The 25,086-nt window shown below is 37.5% G+C and overlaps 1 protein-coding gene across 18 annotated transcripts in view; it reads left to right on the top strand.

Moving 5' to 3' along the window:
- Nucleotides 1-25,086, top strand: part of RBMS3 (RNA binding motif single stranded interacting protein 3) — an 861,233-nt gene that overhangs the window by 80,824 nt on the left and 755,323 nt on the right. For 3 of the 18 annotated variants that reach the window (XM_054550496.2, XM_063721661.1, XM_054550497.2), the window contains exon 1: nucleotides 17,509-18,282. The exons of 5 other annotated variants lie outside the window; for them this stretch is intronic. In XM_054550496.2, the coding sequence (XP_054406471.1) occupies nucleotides 18,208-18,282 (75 nt within the window). In that variant the 5' untranslated portion in view covers nucleotides 17,509-18,207. 18 annotated transcript variants of the gene reach the window in all.

Raw genomic sequence — 25,086 nt, 5'->3', positions numbered from 1 at the left:
CCCATGACTGCTTTATTCCTATAGATCTTGAAGATGTTTATATCTTCTAGAGCTTTCTTTTTAAAAATTTGTATACATTTAAATGGTGCAAATGCAGTTTTGTTACATGGATATATTGTATAATGGTAAAGTCTGGACTTACAGGGTAACCCATCACCCAAATAACGAGTATTGCCCCCACTAAGTAATTTCTCACCGTTCACTCCCCTCCTACCCTCCCAGCTTTCAAGAAGAAACAAGACCTTAAGCTCATTATCACTGTAATGTTAATTATCACTCAATTTCTTGGAGATTTATGGATGACCAGCAAAAATTTGATTTAAAGAAGCTTATTGGTGATGAATTAAGGTGAGAAGGGTAACAAGGAAAAAACTGTGATAAAGTAGATGGGAGAGTAACAAAACAAAGTTTATTTGGCATTGAAGACTGTTGTGTTTTGCCTACCCAATTGTTTCCCTTTAATTCCCCCTTTCTTTCCTGGAGGACTCCAGTTTTGTTTTATAGTTCATTTCTATCTTTAGCCATATGCAGTTGTTTGCTCTGAGAAAATGATCTTTCTCCAGGCTCAGGAGTGGTGAATCTTAGGTAGTCTAATCCAGTCATGATAATTCCACTTCCCTCATCAGTAAATGACTTAAGAAATTCCATGGGACCAAATTTGTCCAATGAAACATGAGTAGTAGTCTAGAGGAGGACCTTCTGGTAAAAGTATCCTACATTTTTAATAGATGGAGATGGAAAAGATAGATACCTTCAGATGTTGGTGGGTTAGGATAATATGGCTGAAACTGCTGCAGCCATCTTGGGACCATCAGGGTCGGAATTAACATGCCGAGGAAGACTGCCATGGTTAAGTGATTGGTCTTGGCATTCTCTGCTGAGAGATATTTGCCTCTTGCTTCAGAAAGGAGTTCCAGAATCCACACCAAAAGAAGAGAAGTCTCAAGACTTCTAGAAAGAGATAAATAAGATACTTGGAAGTTGTAGTCTCACTAGTGATAACAAACATAGGAAGTAATTTTTACGTCTATCAACAGAGAATCATCAAATATCATTAAATGTTACATACTCCAAAAATATTGTTTGCAAAAGAAATGCTTACAATATGTTGTCAGAAGAAAGAAGTATATGAAAATTTTATAAAATCTCAATAAAATAATGCTTTTATCTGGATCTCACACACAAAATAGAAGGAGAGAGAGAAAATGAGAAACATATATTCATATATTCATATGGGAAAATGCCAGAAGCAAATGGACTTAATATTAATAGCAATTACCTCTGGCTGATAGAATCAAATGGGATTATATGTGTAAATGTTTGTGTTTATTTTTATAAAATTTTGCATTTCAACATTTTATGGTAAAAGAGTAGAGCTTTTACAGTCAAGTAAAAGTTAACAATTTTTCAAAAATCAAATAAAGATGATCTCAGGTGTCCTGCAGGCCTTCTCTTATACAATTTTTAAAGTCTGGGAGTCCTTTTTCTGAAACTGAGAGAGACCCTCAGTTAACCTTTGCCCCAGTCCAGCTCCTAAGTCAGATTCTAGCCTCAATTTGAATACTTCATGGAAGTTGGATGTCTAAACTGTTCCAAAGAACTGATGAGATTCTCTGCAGTTCACCCATTCACTACCTTTCTCTATCTGATGGGGCCAACGAGCTATCCCTACAGTGAGTATGGAATTGTCAACTCAGGGGTGGCCTGGCCTTCTTAGGCTGCCCTAACTTTCCTAAACTGCATAGACTTAAAATGGTGGACTATGGACTTCATAAGGCCCTTCTCTTAGGTTATAACACTACCTACTGATGATCTGCACAAAACAAGAATGGTAGTGACAAGTTTTACTGCATAAATATTTTTCTGTCCCCAGGGCTAAGGCAGCATGAGGCTAAGCATGCAGATGATATCGCCAGGATTGCTGCATAGTACAAATTAGAATTCAAGCCAGCTTGAGTTACACAGAGGCTTGGGGCCTCTAAGCTAATGTATGGTGACCTGCAGAGGCTAAAGTAAGGCAGAATCTGGACTTTTCCACTAGTTAGAAGACTTTGAAAATAATTGCTGAGTCATTGGTAAAATACAACATTTAGAGCTAACATTTAATATTTCAGGATACACATCACAGCAGTCTTATTCTTCCTATTTCCTGGCAAAAGCATAGCATATAATCTGTCAGCCTATATGTAAAGGAGCAATCTTAGCATAATGTTTATCTGCTTCATGATAGGAAAGAAAATGAAATGGTGGCTGAACAGGCATACTGTGTTTTTATGGGGACAGTCTACTAGTGTGACTATCAGCATAGTGATGTCCCAAGTTGTCACAGTTTAGATTACTCTAAAATCAATGTCTGAGGAAAAGACTTGGGTACAGATAGTTTGCTTGGGATGTGGTGTCCTGAAGTAGGAGAGAGTGAGTGGGGATGGTGGGAGGACAATCCAATATAATGGTGTGTTATCGTAGTCACTGCTAAAAGATTTTCAGCAAAATCCAAACCAAAACAAAAACGTAGCATTGTTCAGTAGGGTCCAGTGTCACTGAAACTTCCAGAGAAGGTGCAAAGGACTCCCACAGTTGTCTGCCTGCAGGCTGGGAAACAGGAACATTTACCCACCATCTCCTTTCCTATGCTCTTTGGTGCTGCATTGGTGCAATTGCTCTCTAGTTTCAGGCTACACTCCACCTGGGTATCCAGCATCTCTGAAAACCAACTCTGGGAGAAGGTCCTGGGGCAGAAGTAGAACACTATGTGGCATTTGCTTGAGATGGGGTACTTTACGCAAGGAGAGTCTATGCTTTCATGGAACTGTTCGCTAGAGCTAAGGTGACCAAGGGGATGTGACATGGGCTACTAAAGATCCTGGTGATTTACATCCCTTAGAAATAACATTTTGGGAGTCAGAGCTTGGACAAATTGGATTTGGCCTATGTAGTCTGTATTTTAATTCATTTACTGAGTACCTATTAAGTTCTAGGTGCTGGGGAAACAGAAATGGATAGGATCACTTTTAAGATTCTACTTTAGTACAGCAAATAATCTCCTTTAAATTAAATATGTGACCTACTGCACTGAGGTATGCATAGGGTGCCTAGTGAGGTTTTATGGGGAAAGCAATTTTGTCCTAGACTGATGAAGACTCTCAGCAAGTAAGAGTTGGGACACACACACATACACACACATACACATATACACATACATATGCATATATATGTGTGTGTGTGTGTACAACTGGGTAATATGTGTACATGGCAGAGTAATGGTTGCCTGCATCATGTGAATTATTTATCCTTATTATCCAAATTCAAACTTACAGGCACTTTAAGATTTATGGAGTACAAAAGATCACACTACAGAATGGCTTCAGTGAAAGTGTATTTTTCTCCCAATTCATATTTATGCTTTGGATACTTTTATATTTCTGATTTTCTGGTACCTATATTTATTGCAAAAATAAAAAGCATTCATGAATCTTATTCCTAGGGCACAATTTGTATTCTGCAGAAGAAAACCTTTGCACCTGCCACTAAAATGCATTCACTTCTGGGGTGGAATGCACCAGCTGTTCCCAGTCTCCAACGGCACGCCAGGCAGTTCAGCACCAAGAATGAGGCATCATATCCCAGGCAGATGAAACTGGTGAGGAAATTTCAAGTCGACAGAATGCAATTACCCAAATTGAAATTAGGCCAGGGGCATATCAGGAGGCCCTTCCCATCTGTTGGGGAAAAGGATCACCAGATATTTACTGAGGGCAAGTGGTCAGAATCTTAGCTTTAGGAATCATTTCAAAGGCAGAAATTTTAAAATATACCAAAGGAAAACTGCACCTGGTATAAAAATCATATCCCTTCTCTGGCAAATAAATAATATTAGGGCCTTGAGAAGCTCAGCCCTTTCCTGCTCTGGGAGAAAATAAATGTTTATGGATGGGGTGGTTAAATATTTCTACATCAGCTACTCTTAGCAAGGACATGCTGTAATGGACAATTGGTTATACTGGAACTGACAAAAAGAGATTTCCCAAACCAAACATATTGAATCCAATACATTTATCCCTGGTTATAATGGATAGAGCCTTCCATTATGAGCTTATGAAACAACACCATTCGATTTTTCTAGGGGCCTTGACATAAGCATTGTTTCTTTACCAGAAAAAATAAGCTAATTTTTAGAGTTTGTAGCAAAAATAAATAAGCTGTTGTTGTACAGGCCTTGACTAGTTCCCGTGTAACATACATCAGAACCACAGACTCTGCAGGTCCATTTGATACAGGTACAGGGGTCTTCTGCCTGTAATCCCTGTCTTTGGTAACATTTGTAGCTTTCTCCTGGGAGGATGACTGGTGAGGGGATAGATGAATTTATCTTAGTCTTTGTACCATTGTAAACCCAAGCATTGGCATAAGGTCCACACAGCCCTTAGAAATAAATGAATAAAGCATTTCACGCCAGATCATGGTTTGGGGGTAATCCACGTCCATCATATCGAGCAAATAAACTGACTTTCTTTTATTGATTCCTCTCAAGAATTTGCCTTTTTTGGGGACTAAGAACCCAACATTTCCAGCCTGAGCGAGGAATAATAGAGGCATCTCTGGGCCAGACATCTTCTTTTCCAGCTGCTGTCTTTTGAAGATGTGGTGGCCTTGGGTTCCCACATGCCACACCCCAAAGTTGGTGCCAGGGAGTCTTTTCTGTACCATCCCTGCAAGTGGCTATTTGATAGCACATTGCTAATCCTGAAAAACTCTCACATCTCTTTCCCATTGGATGTAAAGAGGAAGGAAAAGAGTGAGCTGCATAATGAATCTTATTCAGTATTAAAAGAAAAAAAAATTTGTTATTAGGGTGGTTCACTTTGCACTCTCTTTACTGGCTCAGAGGCTGCATGCATGTTGGGGAATATGAGGGAATGGCCCCAGCTGGAAGGGGTGAGACAAGTTTAACTGTCAAATTTAATGCAGCTGCCCACTATGAGAGGGAAGAAGCCAGAGGAAGGCTATCTACAGGCTGAGTCTCTCACTGTCTCTTTCCCCCAATGATGTCATCCTTTACTCACCACTATGACAGTTAAGATCAAGAGTCGAGGCCAGGTGCAGTGGCTTACTCCTGTAATCTAGTGCTTTGGGAGGCTGAGGTTGGAGGATCGCTTGAGGCCAGGAGTTTGAGACCAGTCTGAGCAACGTAGTGAGACCTCATCTCTACAAAAGGTAAAAAAAATTAAAACAAAAACGAAAACAAACAAACAAACAAAAAAACAGGAGTCCCAAAGTCTCAGGGGCCTCACACTCACACTGTTTTCTCAACCACACAGTGCCAAACATTCCCAGAAAACCTCCTAAAATGAGCTCAGTACAACCCATCCTGGCCATAAGTGGATACTGTTCTAAACTCTTAAGAGGTACAAGCATTTCATCATACTTGCTAAATGCTAACCTGAGCTTTGCCACATTTTTACTAATTGGACAGAATATATTTCTTAACATTTCTGTTTTTGATTCTTGTTAACTGGTGAGTACCAAAGTACATCTCTCACAGAGGAAAACAGAACATATTAGTTAAGGTTGATCCAGAACTCGCAAATGTTAAAACTTGTCATTATTTAGAAGTTTAGCTTGTACTAATTACCTCTTAGCTTTACCAGCCCTATATAACAAGCTACCTTCTGCATATTTTATGTGAAAGCTGATTTTCTGAAAGGATGAGAGTTGTAGGAGCAGGGAATGAAATAGGTGCTAAGTTTTATTTCCTGCTGAATAATTCTCCTCAAGGTGGGTAAACTTTTAGTAGTTAAATTGCTAAAAACAAAGATTCTACACTACAAGAACAAATCTCCAGTGACAATTATTTGTCTGTGTTCTTAGCATTTATGAGTCTCAGTAAACAGTGAGTACATTTATGTTCCCCCCATTACCTTTGGTCATAAACTTCCTTAAAGAAAAACGAATAATTATGTTTCCTGACTGCATAATGAACATAAACATCTAGAATACCGAAGCCCTGGTGGGACGGATGGAGCATCTGGACTACCAGGGGTTTAACTGTTTTTGAGGCACTGGCAAAAGTGTCAGGCAGGCTGTATGGCCACGATTTAGTGCTGTTCACGGGGATGTCATCTCCAGAAGGCAAAACATAATTTGTGGTGCTTTTTTTTTGGTGTCAGGGCCTCCCAGTGTAAAGCTGCTGGGAGGGGCTAGGAGTCTGGCAAACCCTCTGGCTCAGGTGTGACAACCTCACGTTGCTGATGTGAGCCTCGCCAGCCACCTCCTGGGGCCAGTGAGTGTACCCCTGTAGGCAGAGAGACGCAGGCTCATCTTAGTTTAATAGCAAGTGTATTGTAGCCGTCCAGGAGTCTTGGAATCAGAAGGTGACCTTCAATGACTAAATACAACCTGCATTTTACACACAAGGCCACTGAGGCTCCAGCTGGGGGATTGATATTGCCAGTGACAGTCACAGCCAAGAAACCCTGCATGTCTTGGTTTTGGGTTTGATACTCTTAAATTTCTTCGTCAGGGTCAGGAATGTATGGTGCAGGTTAGAGAGTAAGGACTAGACAAAGAAAACAGAGTTAAGAAAACAAGTAAAGGAAATGTGAGGGAATTAAATTTTTCCTTTGTAGTTCATGTGGGTTTACTCTTTGTACTGTGATCAGAAAACAAAAGACCTACTATTTTATAGCACAATAAGGTGACTATAGTTAATAATAACTTAATTGTATATTTTAAAATAATTTTTAAAATGTAATTGGGTATCTCACGTACCCCATACATATATACACCTATGTGCTCACAAAAATTTTAAAAATTAGATTTTTGTTTAAAATGAGAAAACACATCAATGCAACTATTTTTAACCACCAGAGGTGTAAAAATGAAAATGGAGGAAAATAAGAAAATTTTCAGCACTTTTCTATCAGTGGTGAAAGACTAGTGTTTTTAATCCCTAATTGACCCCAGCTGATATTTTTGTAAAAATAGAATGAAAATTACTAGAAAATGAAAAAGCATAAAGCAGACTTCCAAAATCCAAGTCTAACCTTTATTATAGACAAGAGACAAACAATTCTTTAGACAAATGACCATAATGTTACTAGACATGAATTCTTTATCCCTATACTCACTGGTCAGGGACGTGTAAAGTTTGCCCGTCAGCACTTGTCTGCAGACCACACTTTGGGCAGCATTGCGCTTCATCTCCTGTTCTGTTCTGTTTTACGTATTCTTCTGGTCTCTCTAAATTGTACTTTTCTGATATCAGGGATGGGGATCTGGACATCTATCATTCTAGATAGTACTTTATTGTGTTGAATAACAATTTAAGAAAACAATTTAAATTTTCCATCATGCCAAAAGGAAAGACATCAGCTTAAAACTGTAATAAAAACAGAGCTCCTGGAATACTGTATTGCTTTATATCAGAAACACGACTGGTGGTTTAAGTCTCTCTTAAAGGGCAGTTAATTTGGGGACACTTTTGGTTTACACAGTTTGAGTGTAAAAAGGATAGAAAACATTAACCATTGTCAATTGTCATTCCATTTAGAGACTCCGTCAAATCTTCTGTGTCCTCTGAAAGGCCTGTAAACTGTCTCAGTACATCAGTTGGGAGTAGGGTGGCCAGATTTAGGCTATAAAAATACAAAATACCCAGCTAAATTTGAATCTCAGACAAGCAATGAATAATTTTTATAAGTTCAGTTCAAATTTTTTGAGGCATACCATATGTAATATTTTAGACATACTTATATTTTAAAAACTATTATTTTCTGAAATTCAAATTTAACCAGCTGTCCTGTATTTTATGTGGCAATTCTAATTACTAGCCTTTTGGCATGGACTTCTGCCACTCTAGATTTTTCTGGGGAGAAGAATCGGCCCTGCCAAATCAAATCTAGCCATATCGACCATATTTGCTTAGCTATTGGCAGCTGGAAGCTAGAAGTCAATAAAAGTGAAGATATTTCTTTCAGAAAAAAATGTGTTTCCCATGCGCCAAAGAAGTTACATATTTTTCCCTAGCTTGAGGCTTTCAGTTTCATGTTTTCTAATGCACTGCTCCGCTGATGGTACTAATCATGGTAGAAGGTATGCTTGTGAGAAGGACCACTTGGAATCTACCTCCTCCATCAGGGCAAAATTCACTCAATGGGCTGCAAGTAGTGGAATTTGTGGTATCAAAACATACAGAAGGCATAGTGAGAGACTGAAAAAACAAACCCACTATTCTTATAGCACATTATAAATAAACTGCCAAGAGATGTATCAATATTTGAAAAAATATAAATTTAGTGAGAAGTACATGGCAAAAGTCCTATATTAGGCTGTTCTTGTATTGTTATAAGGAAATACCAGAGACTGGGTAATTTATAGAGAAAATAAGGTTAATTGGTTCATGATTCTGCAGGCTGTAGAGGAAACATAGGTCTGACATCAGCTTCTGGGGAGACTTCAGGGAGCTTACAATCATGGTGGATGGCAAAGAAGGAGTAGGCACAACACACGGCAAAAGCAGAATCAAAAGTATGGGGTGAGAGGTGCCACACACTTTTAAATGACCAGATCTTGTGAGAAGTCACTATCACGAAGACAGTACCAAGCCATGAGGGATCAGCCCTGATGATTCAAACACCTACCACCATGCCCCACTGGGGATTACAATTCAACATGAGATTTGTGCAGGGACACATATCCAAACTATATCAAGTGCAAAGGCAGGATTAGAATGTTAAAAGTGAAAATATTGCATATTTATGCAGGTTTAAACCTTTCAAAGACTTATCCTTTGCCATTCATTGGTAGCTGTTATTATTTCATTAGGTGATATTTGTATTTATGTCTTAAATGAGAATTTTGACATCATTTTGATGTAGAACTAATGCTCCCAGATTTTAAAGAAAGACAAAGTTTTCTTAAATTGATGTTTGGTCCAGATTGAGAGGAAATGACTAAAATGCACATGTAATTTATTTTTCTATTGTCACCCCTGGGCTTTTAAAAATGTCCTCTCAGATAATAATAAAAATCTATACTTTGGAATACACTTACCCTAAAATTTCTTTTAAAATAATGTTCACTTTAAATAGTGAAATAACATGTTCATTTTAAGATAAATTGGAAAATGCCAAAATTTATCAAAAAGAAAAGTAAAATCACAAAATACCTAATCACAGAGGACAAATTTCACTGTGGTTATTTTGGTATTGTTCTTCCATTCTCTTTGTATTTCATAGTTGAAAACCTGCATATATAATATCATATTCTGATTTTTTTCCATTAGTTATTCAACCTAAACATTTTCCATATTGATAAATTTTTTCTCACTATCATTTTAATGGTTGAATCATAATCTATTCATTGGTGATTTATTTAACCAACCTGCTAGGCCTGGACATCAGGTTACTCCAATTACTTACATTTAAAATGTTAATCTGATGATCTATTTTAGATTCTTAGAACTGAAATGACTGGAAAATGATCTTTAAGACTATATATTTTGTTTAAATTATATTAGAAGCATTATAGACATTTATTAAGAATGTATTAGAGTGCCCATCTCACTGATGTTTATAGCTGCCTTATTTATCTTTCATTATATTAGGATTTTCCAAAGAAGTGGAACCATATTTCATATATATATTTCATATTTCATATATATTTCATATTTCATATTTCATATATATGAAATATGGTTCCACTTCTTTGGAAAATCCTAATATAATGAAAGATAAATAAGGCAGCTATAAACATCAGTGAGATGGGCACTCTAATACATTCTTAATAAATGTCTATAATGCTTCTTATATATATATTATATATATTATATATAATATATATTATATAATATATTATATATTATATATAATATATATTATATAATATATTATATATTATATATATTTATATATATTATATAATATATTATATTATATTATATATATATATATACATGAGAGATTTCAAGGAATTGGTTCACACAATTATTGTGGGAGCTGGAGGGTCCCCACAATAACCTTCAGGGTGAGCCAGCAGGCTGGAGACCTGGGGAAGAGGTGGTAAAAAGTCTTGAGTTCAAAGGCAGCCTGGGAGCAGAATTTCTTCCTTCTCCAAAGATCTTGGGTCTTTATTCTTAAGGCCTTCAACTGACTGATGAGGCCCACCTACATTACGAAGGGTAATCTACTTTACTCAAAGTGCCCTAATTTAAATGTTAACCACATTTAAAAAATACCTCACAGCAACACTTAGACTAGTGTATGACCACACAACTGGCACCACAGCCATGCCAGGTTGACAGGTGCAATTAACCATCAGATTTGTCATCCAAAGAGAGTTTTTGCTATGTGATAAAAAGACATGCTCTTTCTTTCCAGTTTTTTGTCTGTCTCCATGCAGACACAATTGACTTATTTAGAACTTTTACGTATACTGTTTTTCCATTTTAAACACAAAGGTTATCTCATCCAATTTTCAAATAAAGCATATAAGATTGCCATCAGATGATGCTGAGGACTAAGCCTGTGGGCCCTACACAGACATGAGTCAGGAATATTCCTCTACCATGTTGTAACTGGGCAAACTTGGATAGGGTAGTTACATCCTCTTCCTCTCAATTTTCTCTGTTGTAAAGTGTGAAAAATCATACCTACTTCCCAGGTACTTGTGAATATTTATTGAGGAAATATTTATATTACTAGTAGTATATACTGTGTAGTAGGCCATCTATTAATATATTTTTTTCTTTTTTGTTTCAATCAGTTCAGGCTGCTATAACAAATTACCATAGACTGAGTGGCTTAAGCAACAAACATTTATTTCTCACAGTTCTGGAGGCTAAGCAGTCCAACATCATGGTGGCAGCAGACCTGGTGTCTGATGAGGGCTTGCTTCCGGGTTTGCAGATGGCAGGTCTTCTCATTGTATCCTCACATGGCAGAGAGGAAAGAGAGATCACCTCTTCAATATCTCCTCTTATAAAGACACTAATCCCATTCATGAAGCCTCTACTCTACTGACCAAATTATCACCCAAGGGTCCCACCTGCTAATACCATCACACTGGGGGTTAGAATTTCAACACATGAGTTTGGGGAGGATACAAGCATTCAGTTCATAACACTCTAACTTTTTTCTTTTTTAGCTCATCAACTCCAGTACCCATTTCCAACAGTCAGTGTACAAAAACCTTTCCCTCTTCAGAATACCTAATACTTTAACAGTGCTCCTCCCAGAAAACCTAACATTTTTTACCTTTTGGGTATAAGTCTCATTTACCCTTTTATTTTTTCACAATATAGTGTCCGTTAACCACTAGCACATAAATGAGATGATTTCAGAGAAACCATTTACAGTTGTTTCCTGCCCCCAGAGCTTCTTCCCAGTTTCGTTTCTGTGGCTTCAGGTTTCGGTTACCAGTGGTACAGTATGACATTTTGAGAGACCGAGAGAAAGACTCATATAACTTTTACTACGGTATATTGTTATAATTACCTTTTGTATTATTATTGTTGTTATTCTCATATTTTGCCTAGTTAATAAATAAATCTGTCACACATATGTATGCGTAGGAAAAAAAATTACATATAGGATTCAGTACTATCCAAGATTTCAGGCATCCACGGGGAGTCTTGGAACATATCCCCTATGAATAAGAGGGAAGTACTCCATTTATTTATTTAAGAAATATTTATTAAGAGTGCATTAAATCCCAAGGACTATTCTGTGCATCAGAATATAATGTGTTAAATAAACTCATTGCCCTGTGGAGCTTAGATATTAGTGGGAGAAATACCCAAATAAGAAAACCAAAAATGTACAACCAAATTATAAGTAATGCTGTATTAAACAGGTGGCCTAGGATAATCTCTGGTAACAATCACCACATTTTACTAGTACACTGTAGCAAAGGTTTATTTCTTGATTATGAGAAGTCCACAGTGTCTAGTCCAGGCAGCTATCCAAATTTGCTGCCCTCAGCTTTCCAAGATGCTCCCTTCTTGTAGCTCCTTCATGTCAGCACGTGTTTCCACTAGAGAAGAATCAAACAGCAGCAGCTAAAAGCTTTTACATGTGTCACTGCTGCTTCATGTTTTATTGGCCTTGGCAAGTCACATGGCCAGGCCTACTTTCAGTGGAGTGAGAAAGTGTGAATCCTGGTAATCCCAGTGGTAACAAAGAACTGGATGTCCCTACCACAAGTATTAAATGCTATGAAAAATGGAGATAGAAAGAGAGGATACAGAATGTGTCGTTTTTGCAAAGATAATAGAAGAAAAATAGACATAAGCCTTCGTGTGTATTTTTGCTTTCTAACAAAGTATGTATTTCAGAAAAAAATTAAGTTGATTTAAAGAAAACTATTTAATGACTGTTGTTACAAATTGGTTCTCAGATATGAGAAAAAACGTAAAGATTATACATGAATGGCTGGTGTTTAGAAATATAGAGTTGTTAAATCCATTTGAGGACAGGGACGATAATATTTATATTGGTACCCTCAATTATTTAGGCACATAGTAAGTATTCGATAAAACTCTGTTGAAGTTAATAATTCTCATTGTTTTTAATTCTTCTTGCTTTTCTACCTGATTAAATGTCTCAAACTAAATTATGGTATGATTTTGTCCTGAGATTTGATATTGTCTTTCAAGGCCAATTTTAATCATCTTTACATTAATATTTTTATATTCAACTATTGTTTAAATTTGGACCACACACACTTGAATCACTAGTTGTCTCTCCTGATTTGTCTTGGGTGTTTTCCTAAACCATTGGTAAGTATTCTGCAGAGAAAAAAAAGAGTTGTAACAGTACCTTAATGTTGGAATTTGAAATCTACCGTTTTATATATATATTTTTAAACAACTTTTATGTTTAACATTCCTTTGACAAGTGCTGCATTGGAGAGGGATTTAATACATTTAAATAAAGTGGGCATAAAATGCAAAGATTTAAAAAAATTCTTTCAAGGTCATGCATGTCCTTCTTAAAGATAGAAGGGTATATGTATGTAGTTTTTACGGTAGTAGAATTACTGTTTGTCTTTAGACTTCTGTTCTTTTCTCTTGCTTTTCAGTAAATCTTTTTTTTTTTTTTTTTTTTTTTTTAGATGGAGTTTCCCTCCTGTCACCCAAGCTGGAATGCAATGGTGCAATCTTGGCTCTCTACAACCTCCACCTCTCAGGTTCAAGTGATTCTCCTGCCTCAGCCTCCCGAATAGCTGGAATTACAGGCATGTGCCACCACACCAGGCTAATTTTTGTATTTTTAGTAGAGACAGAGTTTCACCATGTTGGTCAGGCTGGTCTCAAACTTCCAACCTCAGGTGATCCACCCGCCTTGGCCTCCCAAAGTGCTAGGATTACAGGTGTAAGCCACTGCGCCCAGCCTTGACTAAATCTTCATAATTTAAAACACAAATCATCCAAAGAAAGGACTCAGTTATTCTCTTAGTGGATAGGTCAAGAGCAAACTAGAAGAGCGTTCTCATCTCTATCCAGGTGATCTTCATTTCAGCATTTCGGTGCCATCGCTTCCCCATTTCCCAGTGGCAGGTCTGAGGCATCATCTCAGGCCCCTTAGTTGAAAACTTGTCCTACATCAGTGCCTCATCCGGGCATGGTGGCTCAAGCCTGTAATCTCAGCACTTTGGGAGGCCGAGACAGGTGGATCACCTGAGGTTAGGAGTTTGAGAATAACCTGGCCAACATGGCAAAACCCCATCTCTACTAAAAATATAAAAATTAGCCTGGCGTGGTAGTGGGTGCCTGTAATCCCAGCTACTTGGGAGGCTAAGGCAGGAGAAACACTTGAACCCGGCAGACGGAGGTTGCAGTGAGTTGACATCACACCACTGCCCTTCAGCCTTGGCAACAGAGCAAGACTCCATCTCAAAATATAATAAAAAATAAAAAGCAATCGATCAATCAATCAGTCAGTACCTCTTCTGTCTAGCCTGTGAATCATGTGACCAGGGAGAGTCTATGCCCTTTGATGCAGTTTGCTGTTCTTGGATTTGTATGAAATTTGTTGGTTAGTTGGCAAATAGGACACAGCTGTCTTCTGATTTAGAGAGTGCCTTAAACCAGTTACCTCCTACCTTAACTTGATCATTTAAATGGAAAGCGCTACTGCTCCAACAGAGCAGAAATGATATAAAAACTATTTCTGATGTGAGTATCTTGCCTCCTGAATTGCCATGGCTACTGGTGTCTCTGAGGGAAGAAAATAAAAAATAAAAACACAGGTTTTACAATTCCCACAGGTGGTAAACCTACTTTGCATTACTTAAGAAAAGCTTTAAAGGTGCAATAAGGGTTTTTAAGCTAATGACAATTTATGCCTAAAACATTACAATAATCCAATGAAATCAAATAGCATTTTAAAAAGTAACAATTTTGTGTAGAAATTGCTGATAGCATCAACACATGCTGGGAACTTTACAGATAATGGGCTATATCAGTTTTGGCTGAGGAGTTATTTGGTCTTTCATTTGTAAATAAGATAGTATTCTTTTCCCTTTAAGGAGTATCTAGACCATGTATTAATAAAAGAGTACGTATATCGTTTGTCCATGGTGGCAGAATTAGCCAAAGCAATCTTGGATTTTGTTCTTACAAGATAGAACTTGGAGGAACATTAATAAGTTGTTTAAATGACAGCATTCTATAGTTGAAGATGACTAGATGTAGAATCTGAATATTTGGATAAAGTCCTTGCTGTACTGTTAACTATGAATTATTTAGCTTTCTGTATCAGTTCTTTACTAAGGTTTATATGATTTGGCCCAAGGGTACCTCCCTAACCCCATTTTATGGTTTTTCCTCACTTGCTTCATTTCAGCCTCTGTGCCAGATCTTGCACATTCCAAAGACACGGTCCCACTGCAGGCCGTTCTGTACTTACTGTTCCTTATGACTGGGATGCTTTTCCCCCATGTGCAGGCTGGCTTTTGTTAAGCAGATCCAACATGTTACAAGGTGTTTTAAAAGCTTCATGTGTTTATCTGGGTTGGTTTTCTAAATAACTGCATGAAGTGAATAGTGATATTTGATGGATGAAGAAACTGAGGGAGATGAATGCGGAAGAGGCAGGATTGGAACCCAGGCAGTCTGGATGGGATCCAGGGCATTAACACTAAGTATTCTCACAGTGCACAATACCCAGAGAATGGTTCACACCCTTGCTTTGACCTTAGGAAAGCATTTTCCAAGGCTCTTCCTTGGAGAGCATTTTCCTATCTTGTTTAAAGTAGAATCTCTGTGACTTTGTTTCTCTTTACTCTGTTTCATATTTCCTTACAGCACTATGTATTTCCTGACATTATACTGCATATTTACTTGTTTATCCCTTTGTTTATCCCCACTTCCCCACTAAATATAACCTCGATGAAAGAAGGACCTTGTTCTGATTCATGTGCCTCTATATCCTGCACCCAGGTCAATTCTTGACCTGTAACAGGGACTGAAATGTACTGAAAGAGGGATGTAAGTCAGGTTGAAAAATTATTTATTATGTTTAACATTTTATTCTTCAGATATTTACTGAACACCCATTTTGTGCTCAACTCTATGCAAGTTTTTGGAAATATAAAGGCAAATGAGAACGATGTGACCTCCTGCTCTCCTAGAGTTTAGAACATCATGGAAGAAACAAACAATAAGCAGGCAAATACATGTAGAATAAGCCTTCTATGAGGGCAAATATAAAGTGCAGCAGAGAAGGAAGGGTTTAGAGAAAGCTACTGTGAGGAGGTGATATCCATACTGAGACCTGAAGGACAGGCTGAAGGGTAAAAGAGGTGAAGATGGACTTGGGAGAGCACTCCAGGAAGAGGGAATGACAGAAGCCTCTGAGAGCATGTTCCTGTCCTGAAAGTAGCTCAGAGTGACTCCGGTATAGGATGTGAGGGGCAGAGTTGAAGGTCCGAGACTAGAGTAGAAAGCCAGGGCCAGCCAGACAGCTCGTCAAGTGTCCTGAAAACGACTCCAAAGAGTCAGGACTTTATTGTTTGAGAAATGTGACGCCACTGGAGGATTTTTAAATCAGTGTCATTTTTAGTATCTGATTCAGTGTACTGCCTTCAGCCAGGAGAGTTGGCAGTATTTCTATTTTATAGATGGGGCAACTGAGGCCCCAAATAACACATTTAAGAGATAGGTGGGGTTGATTTAATATTCTCAATCACCATATTGTCAGGGCCTCCTAACTCTTACCCTCTCACCCTCCATCCTTCCTTCCTTCCTTCTGATTGTTATTCTTGTCAAAAGTAAAACATAAAACTATTTACCTGCCATCCTTTTTTTATCCAAGGAACACGTATGCACTCACACAGCTTCCAGAAACCAGTTCCCCTCAGTGTAAGCCAGTTGCTTTAGGGGTGGTGCGGCTTGTATGTGGATGGACACCATGTGTGCACTGAGCCCAAATTCTCTGTTCTTCTTGACTAGGAAGCTGGATTTGTACCAGGGACCTTTTATCTAAATAGGCGACTCTGGGCTCAGGAGAACAGAGCCGACTTGACAAAGTAGAAAAGAGCTCAGTATTGGTCTGCCCACGCTTTGGGCATGCGTGAGCACTCGCAGCAAAACACAGCTGGCACATCTAATTTTAGCCTCGCCCGCCTTGAAAAGGGACTCTTTAAGGAAATATATTTTCTCTGAAACAATTTGTATTATAATGTAGCAGCTGATAGACATGACAGAATATTATCATTGGTGGGAAAAAACTCTGCCAAGCAATTATGATTTTTGTTCTTTTTTTTAGATGATATCAGTAAAGTGATTAAAGCATCGATGCATCAAAATAATCATAAACAGAGAGACAATGGGAGAAACAGATTTTATTTGTAAAAAATCTGATAAACCTAAGGGGTCACTTCCTTTGATTTTTTTTTTTTTACAAAATGGATGTAATAAAAAAAGTTATTATTTTTGATAGGTTCAGTTGATCAGTCCAATCTGATGACATGTGGCATTAATAGTAGTCATGGAGTAGACCCTAAAATTTCTTCACTACTTAGCATCCACCAGGTTTTCCAGGTAGTAAAAGGTTAGTTTCTCAATCAGCTCTTGGATGCGCCTGGCTGTAGTGTGTTAACAGATTTTGAAAGCATCCGGGACTTACTTTTTTCCCCTTTAACCAGCAAGGTTAGTTCCCCTGCCTTTATTTCTTTTCCTTTCTCCTCCTTCCTTCTTTCGTCCTCTCTTCCCTGTCTTCTGTGTTTTGTTTAGCAGTGTGGCTTACCTTGGAACTTGGCAAAAAGAGGAACAAAAAGCAGCTCTTGTGTGGGGTAGATGGAGGAGGGATAAGAAATAATCCACCGCCCGCATTTGAGTTCTTCAGGTTCAGTTCCAGCGGCAGCAGCGTTGCTGCAAAAATCGTTTGCTATTCGAGATAGCCAGCAGAGGGAATCGGAACTTTGCTTGCAGCAGGGGTTGAAGCAGCCTTTTTTTTTTTTTTTTTTTTTTTCTTGGAGGAAATACTGCAGCCTTCTGGACTGCGTACGCTGCTCCCTGGAGAGGCTCTCTCGGTTCCACCCACCGGCTGGAAGGAGGGGAAGTGAATGAAAGGACAGGACAAGCCCCGAACACCATGTCACTCTGGGAGGGAGACAGCAGCAACTAAGCTGTACAAGGTTTTTTTTTTTTTTTTTTCTTCCTTTTTTTCTTTTTTTTTTTCTTTTTCCCCTTTCATTTTTCTTTCTTTTTTTCTTTTTCTTTCTTTCTTTCTCTTTCTCTCTCTTTTTTTCTTTTTCTTTAAGGTGGGGAAACAGACAACCAGGAGACAGGAAGCTGATCTGCAAGGATTCGGAGTTGTGCTGAAAAGACTTTGATTTTTTTTCCCCTTTACGAACGCTGGCAATTGACATCACTACAGACAGCCTGGTTAGAGAACAAACTGCCTCATCCCAAGTGGACCCCGGCAGCTGGGGGAAGTCAGGCAAGATCTGGGAAGGCTGTGTGTGGGTGTTTTTTCTACAGATCTCACTCCTCGCCCTTTTTTTTTTTTTCCTTTGGTGTGTGTTTTTTGTTTTGTTTTGTTTTTTTAAAAAATTCTTCCTGTGTTGGAACTAGCGAGTGGTGGAGTCTCTGAAGCCTCATCAGTCACCGGGACTGTCAGGAATAGTGGTTTAAGAGGAAGCTCGGCCTGGGGCACTATACCCTGTCATCCAGTTCCCTGCCTCGGAGATAAAGATTCCAGCTACATGGGCAAACGCCTGGATCAGCCACAAATGTACCCCCAGTACACTTACTACTATCCTCATTATCTCCAAACCAAGGTATGGCTTGACCCACGGTCTGGCAATCAGCGTGGTATCGTTCTGCACTTGGGATGGGAAACAGACAGGCGTGTGAATTATTAGTTAACCCCCACCCCCATCACTTCTTCCTGCTTCTTTGAAATTAGTGACATACCAATGGAGTTAATGAGGCAGAGGAAGACATAAGAAGAAAGCAGCAAACCCGGAATTGTAGCTTTCTCTTTAAGGAGAGATAATAGTTTCACTTGAGTTCAGTTCCTTTGTTTTTATTTGGCAGCATAAATGGTCCTGATATCAGGAAAGTCTTTTGCAGATGGGCACGGTTTTTAGAAAGCAGATCACAACAGTGATTATCAGGCACAAGAATATAATTTCAGGGGCTTTTCTGGTGAGCTGTTCTTTGTTTGTGGCTCTAAAAGGGTTTTTCCCACTGGATAGGACGTGCAAGGGTGGGGGTAACTCAAACTTTTAATCGCAGAGTATAGAATGAAAGAAGGCTGTGAGAAGGTATAGGGCTCCTACCAGAGTCTCTGAGAGTTTATTTTTATTTTTAATTTGCCTTGCATATTTTATTTTCTATTGAGGATGATCAGCATGCTACAGACTGCTTTACAATAGATGTTCTTTACTTTTACGAGATCTATTTTTCTGTGTAGCTGCCATGAGGAGGCTTGAGTCTTGAAAAGGAATGAAATGTAACTGATCATAATTGGACTTGAATTGGTTAAATACTTTAGGCTTTATGTGTGTGTGCTCAAATGACCATTAGGGGCCCAGAGGCAAGCCCACGTAAGTAAGCAGTGGGCAGTACCTACCCTGAACTTTATCCTGCAGTTAGACATGAAAGACTCTCAGGTGTGAAATCACTGCTCCAATTTGTCAATTAAATTGGACTTGATTAGGGGGAAAACATGTTAGCGAAGTGACCACCTCGAGTTTATGGGTGATATTATTTTGTATTGTATTAGCATTAGCCAGACTCCACTGTCTCCTTAATACATAAATATGCCGAGAGTGAACAAGGCGTGCCTGAATGATCTATGCTGTCACCAGGACTCGGTGATATGATTAGGGTTTGGTAATTCATGCTGTAGTTATCTGTCATTTATTTTGTCTCATCCAACAATGCCTATTTGTAAACCAGACTGGGAAGCAGACTTTCAGTATTACACGAAATATTATTGCTTTATTTTTTCTTTTTCAATTGCTTTAGAATCCACCCTGCCCCTCCAAGGTCGACTCACACTGCTGTTTGCCTTTGTGAGCATTTAGTTTGTGCTGCTGATGCTTAAATAGACTAGCCCTCCTGCTCGGTGCCTTAAGTTTTAACTCTTTGGGGGTGTTAGGTTGAGAATGCTGCCTGCCATTCCTCAAGGAAATGGCAGAGCAAGGACAAGTGAAAAGGGGAAAATTTACAGTCATTTCTCATGCCTCAACAAAACAAAAACAATAAACTCAAAGGTTGCCTGAAAAATATCAGACATTCCATCCCTTTTACTCATTTGGCTAAATTTTTCCAAGTGTTTCAAAAATTACACTTTGTTTTGGGTCCCTGTTTTCTACTATGGTATATATTCAGAAAAGAAACTTTAGATTGAAATGAATAACATAATTGTTTTTCTGTTTGAGACTTCTTTTAACCTATTACTAACAGGAAATAGTGAATGTTATGCACATTTTATCAAAGACACAGGGTGCTGGATGAGCTATACTAGTAGAAAGTGTGTGTGTGAGAGAGAGAAAGATGGGGGGTAAAGAGAGAGAGTGGAATAGTGAGGGAAAAGAGGAGCCTGAAAAATAGAGAGATTGTAGATATCTGTTTTGGAGTTCTACGTAGTTTAGTGTTGTATAGACAGGCGGCATCTGGATCTTGTTACTCTCAAGCTAGCCAACACCATGAACTTCTGGAACATTTTTAAAGAAGTTAGATCCATTAGGCATCCTATGTTGATATTTGGATAATCAGATCACGATAGTAGGGAATATAAGATCAGCTATTTTGCCTATCATGGTAGTTCATATTGATTATTATGTTGTAAAATGTTGACAATGCTTTGAAGTTGTCCTATATTGTTATGGTGGCTCTGAAATGACAGACATTAATAGCATTCCTGGAAGCTGAAGATGAGAAAACGTGCCCTGTTTTGAAACTTGCATAGAGAGGAAATGAGATGAAGAGTCAATGTGCAATCATATTTTAAAATGTGGGTACTGGGGACTTTCTGACAGGGTTAATACTATACAATGAAGTACCATCATGTTTCAGAGTAATGGGAAAACAACTAGGTTATTTCCACATCACTTTTTGTTCCTTCTACACTTATACCTCAAAATATAATTTATAATCATTTGAAATGAAGTACATGCTGCTTATATTTATTTGGTAAGCCTGGGTGGAATTCACAAAATCCACTCTTTGTAGCCTTGGCTTGGAGATATAATCCAATTTGAAATTCATAGCTATTTAAAATGATGCTGATATGTCAAGAATACTTATGTTTGATGAAAATAGATTCTACGGTAGGTAAAAATCACATTCTGGTGATAACATATCTTAAATTTCTCTCTTAATTGAGGTAGGTTTTCTTCCTGCCAATCCACAAGGGCTATTTACTATCATTAGTTTTTTGGGGAAAATCTTCATGGGATTTTAAAGGATTGAAATGTTTATTACTACATTATTTCAGAAAATGCACACATGCTGAACTCTCTTTTTCTACTTGTGTAATGATAAATACCTTTGCTATTTTTTAATGATAAAACAAAATGAAAATGAGATTTAAGAAATAAATGCAGATGTTTCCATTCCCTGGAATACATAGTAAAGTTTTAGAAGAACTTGTGACACTTCCCTGCCTTCTCTGCTCCTATTATTTTCCATTGCATTGGAATGAATCTCTCAACTTTGTTTCTTTAAGAGTAAATGTTTATGCTCCTTCAAATAATTTTTCAAATCCTTAAAATGTTTTATATTAGAAAAATATACGTGTAAGTTAAGATGAAAAACCCAGTGGTTGACTCATATCTATAATGTGTAACAATATTATTATCCTATGCTCCCTCTTTTCACACCTCACATCTTTAAAAAGTTGTCATTTGTCAATTTTCTTTTTGATTTTTTTTTTTTTTTTTTTTTAACCAAAAGAAGCAATTTCAAGGAGGAACATTACTTTGGTTAAGGAATAATGAAGAAATCTTAGTGATATGTTGTAATATTTAAATAAGAAACAGCTGGATGAAAAAATAGTTTATCAAGGCAAATTTGCTGTTTGGAAGGGACACCCAGAATAATCAGCAAGTTTTAGAGAAAGGGGGCTCAAAAAATAGTTCATTAGCTTAATGACAAAATACAAAATGTTTGATTAGTTGAAATCCAACATTTTTCAAGTATTTTATCACCCTTTCCAAAAAAACCCAACCTGTTGCTGTTGAATTATGAGATCCCAGGTGAATTTCATTCTGAATTTTTGAGGTACTTGCCGGGGTGGGGTGGGGGGTGGGGGTGGGGGTGGGGAGTAGGTGGGAGTGGACGGGGTGGGGGGTTCTTGAAAAAAAGTTAGTCAAACTAGATAAGCTAAAAAGAAGAAAACCTGGTTACAGCCTGGTGAATTGATTTTTTTTCCAGCTGAGAAATAGATATTTCTCTCACATATATTTGGAAAACTTTAGTCATCTTCATAAAACTTAAAAAGTCACCTAAGCACACACAGCAAGTTTCTCCTTTCTTCCTTTTCCACACCCTTACCAGTTCACTATGTTTCTACCAATCCAGTGCCCAGTTGCTAATGATGTTGCTCTCACATGAATTTACTGCATTCCCTTCTGGTTCCCCAGAAGGTCTTGAAGAAAGAGGTTCAGACTAGTGGACCCAAATAGAATTTCTTGGCTGGTGGTATTCAGATTGTGTTCAGAGCCTGATATGAAGAAGGGGCCAGGTGTAAGAAGTAATTAATCAACTGCACATTGATTTCAGGCTGAATATTCAACCATCTGCAGCCACCCGTCTCTAAAAGTCTAGCTGAAGCACAATTGATTGTGCCATAGCATGAGCAAACACTTGAAAACACAAGTAGGTGAAGGAAGAGAGGCTTCTACTACGGAGCAAAGAATATTCTTAAAGATGTGAATGTACAGATCCTTCAAAAGCAAAACAAAACAACCCTGTAACACCCTCCTTACGCATGAAAATGTAGAAAATCTTGCAGAGGGAGGGAATGAGTTTAGAATTTCCTTAGTACTTCCTGCCTCAGATTTGCATTGATATCCAGAGTTGGTAACTTGCCAGTTGTTTTAAAACAGCCTTGAAAACTCCAAAGTTCTGTTTTCCTTTGAAAGCCTGAAACATACAAAACTGGTTTTCTAAAATCTTCCAGCGACAGAATTTTTAGCTACAACTCCAAATATTTTCTTTCGCTTCAGGGGGTAATATAATAGCATGAAACTATGATAGCATGAAACTACGATAAATCCTGTTTGTCTCACTTTAGACTGTATAGAATTTTTAATTGGTTTCAAATAAGAGGAAAATAGAAGGAAGGGGCCATCCTTGTTTCTTAGTTTTGTTTTTTTTTCTTAACTCCCCCAAGCCTTCATTATCAGTGGGATTGGACACAATCCCAATGCATGTTTTGCTATTTGTTTCCATGATACAGACATGGTTTTTACAACACTAAGTTTGGTGCCTACTTAAAAGGAGTAGAAACGTAAAAAGTTCATGGTATTTTCTTCTCTCCAGAATGGATTCAAACTTAAGGAAAATATCATGTATATTTAACAGCATCTTTCTAAAGCATTTTCCTTTCACTTTCTTTCAATTTGGAAAAAAAAATAGCATAAAATTATTTCCATGAAGTAATAAAATGTATCTGAGGGCTGGGGGTAGGGATAATTTGCAGGGAGGGAGACAATATAGAAGGGAGGATGCAAGTTCATTCCAGGTCTTTCTGGCTTCAGGAATTCTGGAAAGCTTCATTTTTGCACTAATATGATTTTACACAACCTTTTTGACATTATCAGTCTTTTGGCAGCTAGAGTTCAGTCACGATTATGCCCATGCCAAATTCTAAAATCAAACCAAAACAACAAAGAAAGTATTTTCTTTTAAAATAAAACTTTTTTAATGTCAAACTTTTTATTCAGAGTAAATGGTTGATGTTTATTCAAAATTGGCTTCGAGTACTACATTGAAATTGTTTTGTAACAGTCTCATAAGCCACAGCTGTATGTGATTAAATAGTGTAATATCAAAAGCATGTGAGAATAGACGTTTTTATGCTATAGCTATTGCACAGCAAGAGTGCAGATGGAACTGAAGGGAGACCAAAAGCGAAAATGTATTCATGTGGTGTAATACGTGTGTTGAGGATATGTGTTGCTATTTTTTGCAGTAGTGGGAAAATGTTGAACTATTTTGAATGTGCTTAGAAAATATCCTCTCGGAAAACGGAAACAGACATATAATACCATTTTTAAAATATGGAGTGGATCATGCCATTTAATTAGAAAACACATCGGTGCTGAATAGATCTGAAACCAATTCAAGTGGAAGAATGAAAATTATTCCCATTGAGTACACATTCAAAAAGCAAAAGTGACTTTCTCATTTCTGTTTTGAAATTATAAATTTTTTTTTACTACTTTATGGAACTGTTGTAAGAAAACCTTCATCTCATTTGTACCTAAAGAAAAGTATTAGGCAATAAGAATCAGCAACTTACAGATGGCAAAATAGGTGGCAGTATATTGCTTTTTAAAGATATTTGGAAATATGATGCTATTCAGTGTTGTATAAATATTGCTCTTTTCTTACCAGTGTTAAAAATTACAAAGATACACAAGGACATACAACTTTTGCTTCTATTTCTGTAACAGAGATGTTGTCGTAAAGAGGTGTCCGGTTTTAATGAGGTGATTTAATACAGTGTTTTTCAAATAATATTTGTTAATAAAAATTAATAGCCTCTAGCTTCCTAGAGATAATAAATCTATAGGATTAATCATACTAATCATCACCACTACTCATATGTGATTGTTTTCAGGGCCTTGAGAAAGCTTATAGAATTGGCTATTTTTAGATTTCAGATTTTAGACAAAAGTAATTTTAAAAAGAAAAAGAGAGTGGTAGACTGAGATGAGTTAAATTTTGCTTGGTTTTGTTTTTATTTTTTTTTCTTTTAAGTTGATATTGGCCGATAATCTGGTCTCATTAAAAATGTTTTGTTTTATCCATGTAGGTTTATTAGGGAGTATATATTATGTGGAATCATGAATAAAATTTTAATAATTCAAAACCAATTCCTAATAAATGTCAAATTTCAAAAGTATGGATAATAAAAGAAAGATAATAGATCCTATCATTTTGTGGGGAAATTCTCTGATTTGTATGTCAATGCATTGGTTTCTAGGTTGGGTTCCTTCACTATGATCCCTTCCATTGTGAGATAGCTGAGCCTGCTTTGGTATCTTAGTGGTATCTTCAGGTGACCTCGGTTTTCTGTCATTCATGAGTTTTTCTTTGGTTCCTGGATGCTTTCCACAGAGCAGATCAAATGCTGCTTTACTGGCTCTCTGGTGATCTGAAAAATTTAACTGTCTTCATCCTTTCACACATCTAAATCCAGGGCACTGAGAGAAACACGTCCATCACTTGGGAGTGGGTGGATAGCAGTTCCCAGGAGTGGAACAAAATGACAGTCATTCTTTAATCGTGACCTTTTCCAGCTTTATTGTGGTAGTTACAATTTTTCTTCTGAGTGGGTAAAATTAAGGTGTATTCAAAAACTTAATTGTGATAGTATGCTTTACTTTTCCTCATTTAACTTC

This window comes from Pongo abelii, chromosome 2, assembly GCF_028885655.2.
Source record: "Pongo abelii isolate AG06213 chromosome 2, NHGRI_mPonAbe1-v2.0_pri, whole genome shotgun sequence".
Lineage (NCBI taxonomy): Eukaryota > Metazoa > Chordata > Mammalia > Primates > Hominidae > Pongo > Pongo abelii.
This window is presented reverse-complemented; position numbering and strand designations above follow the sequence as displayed.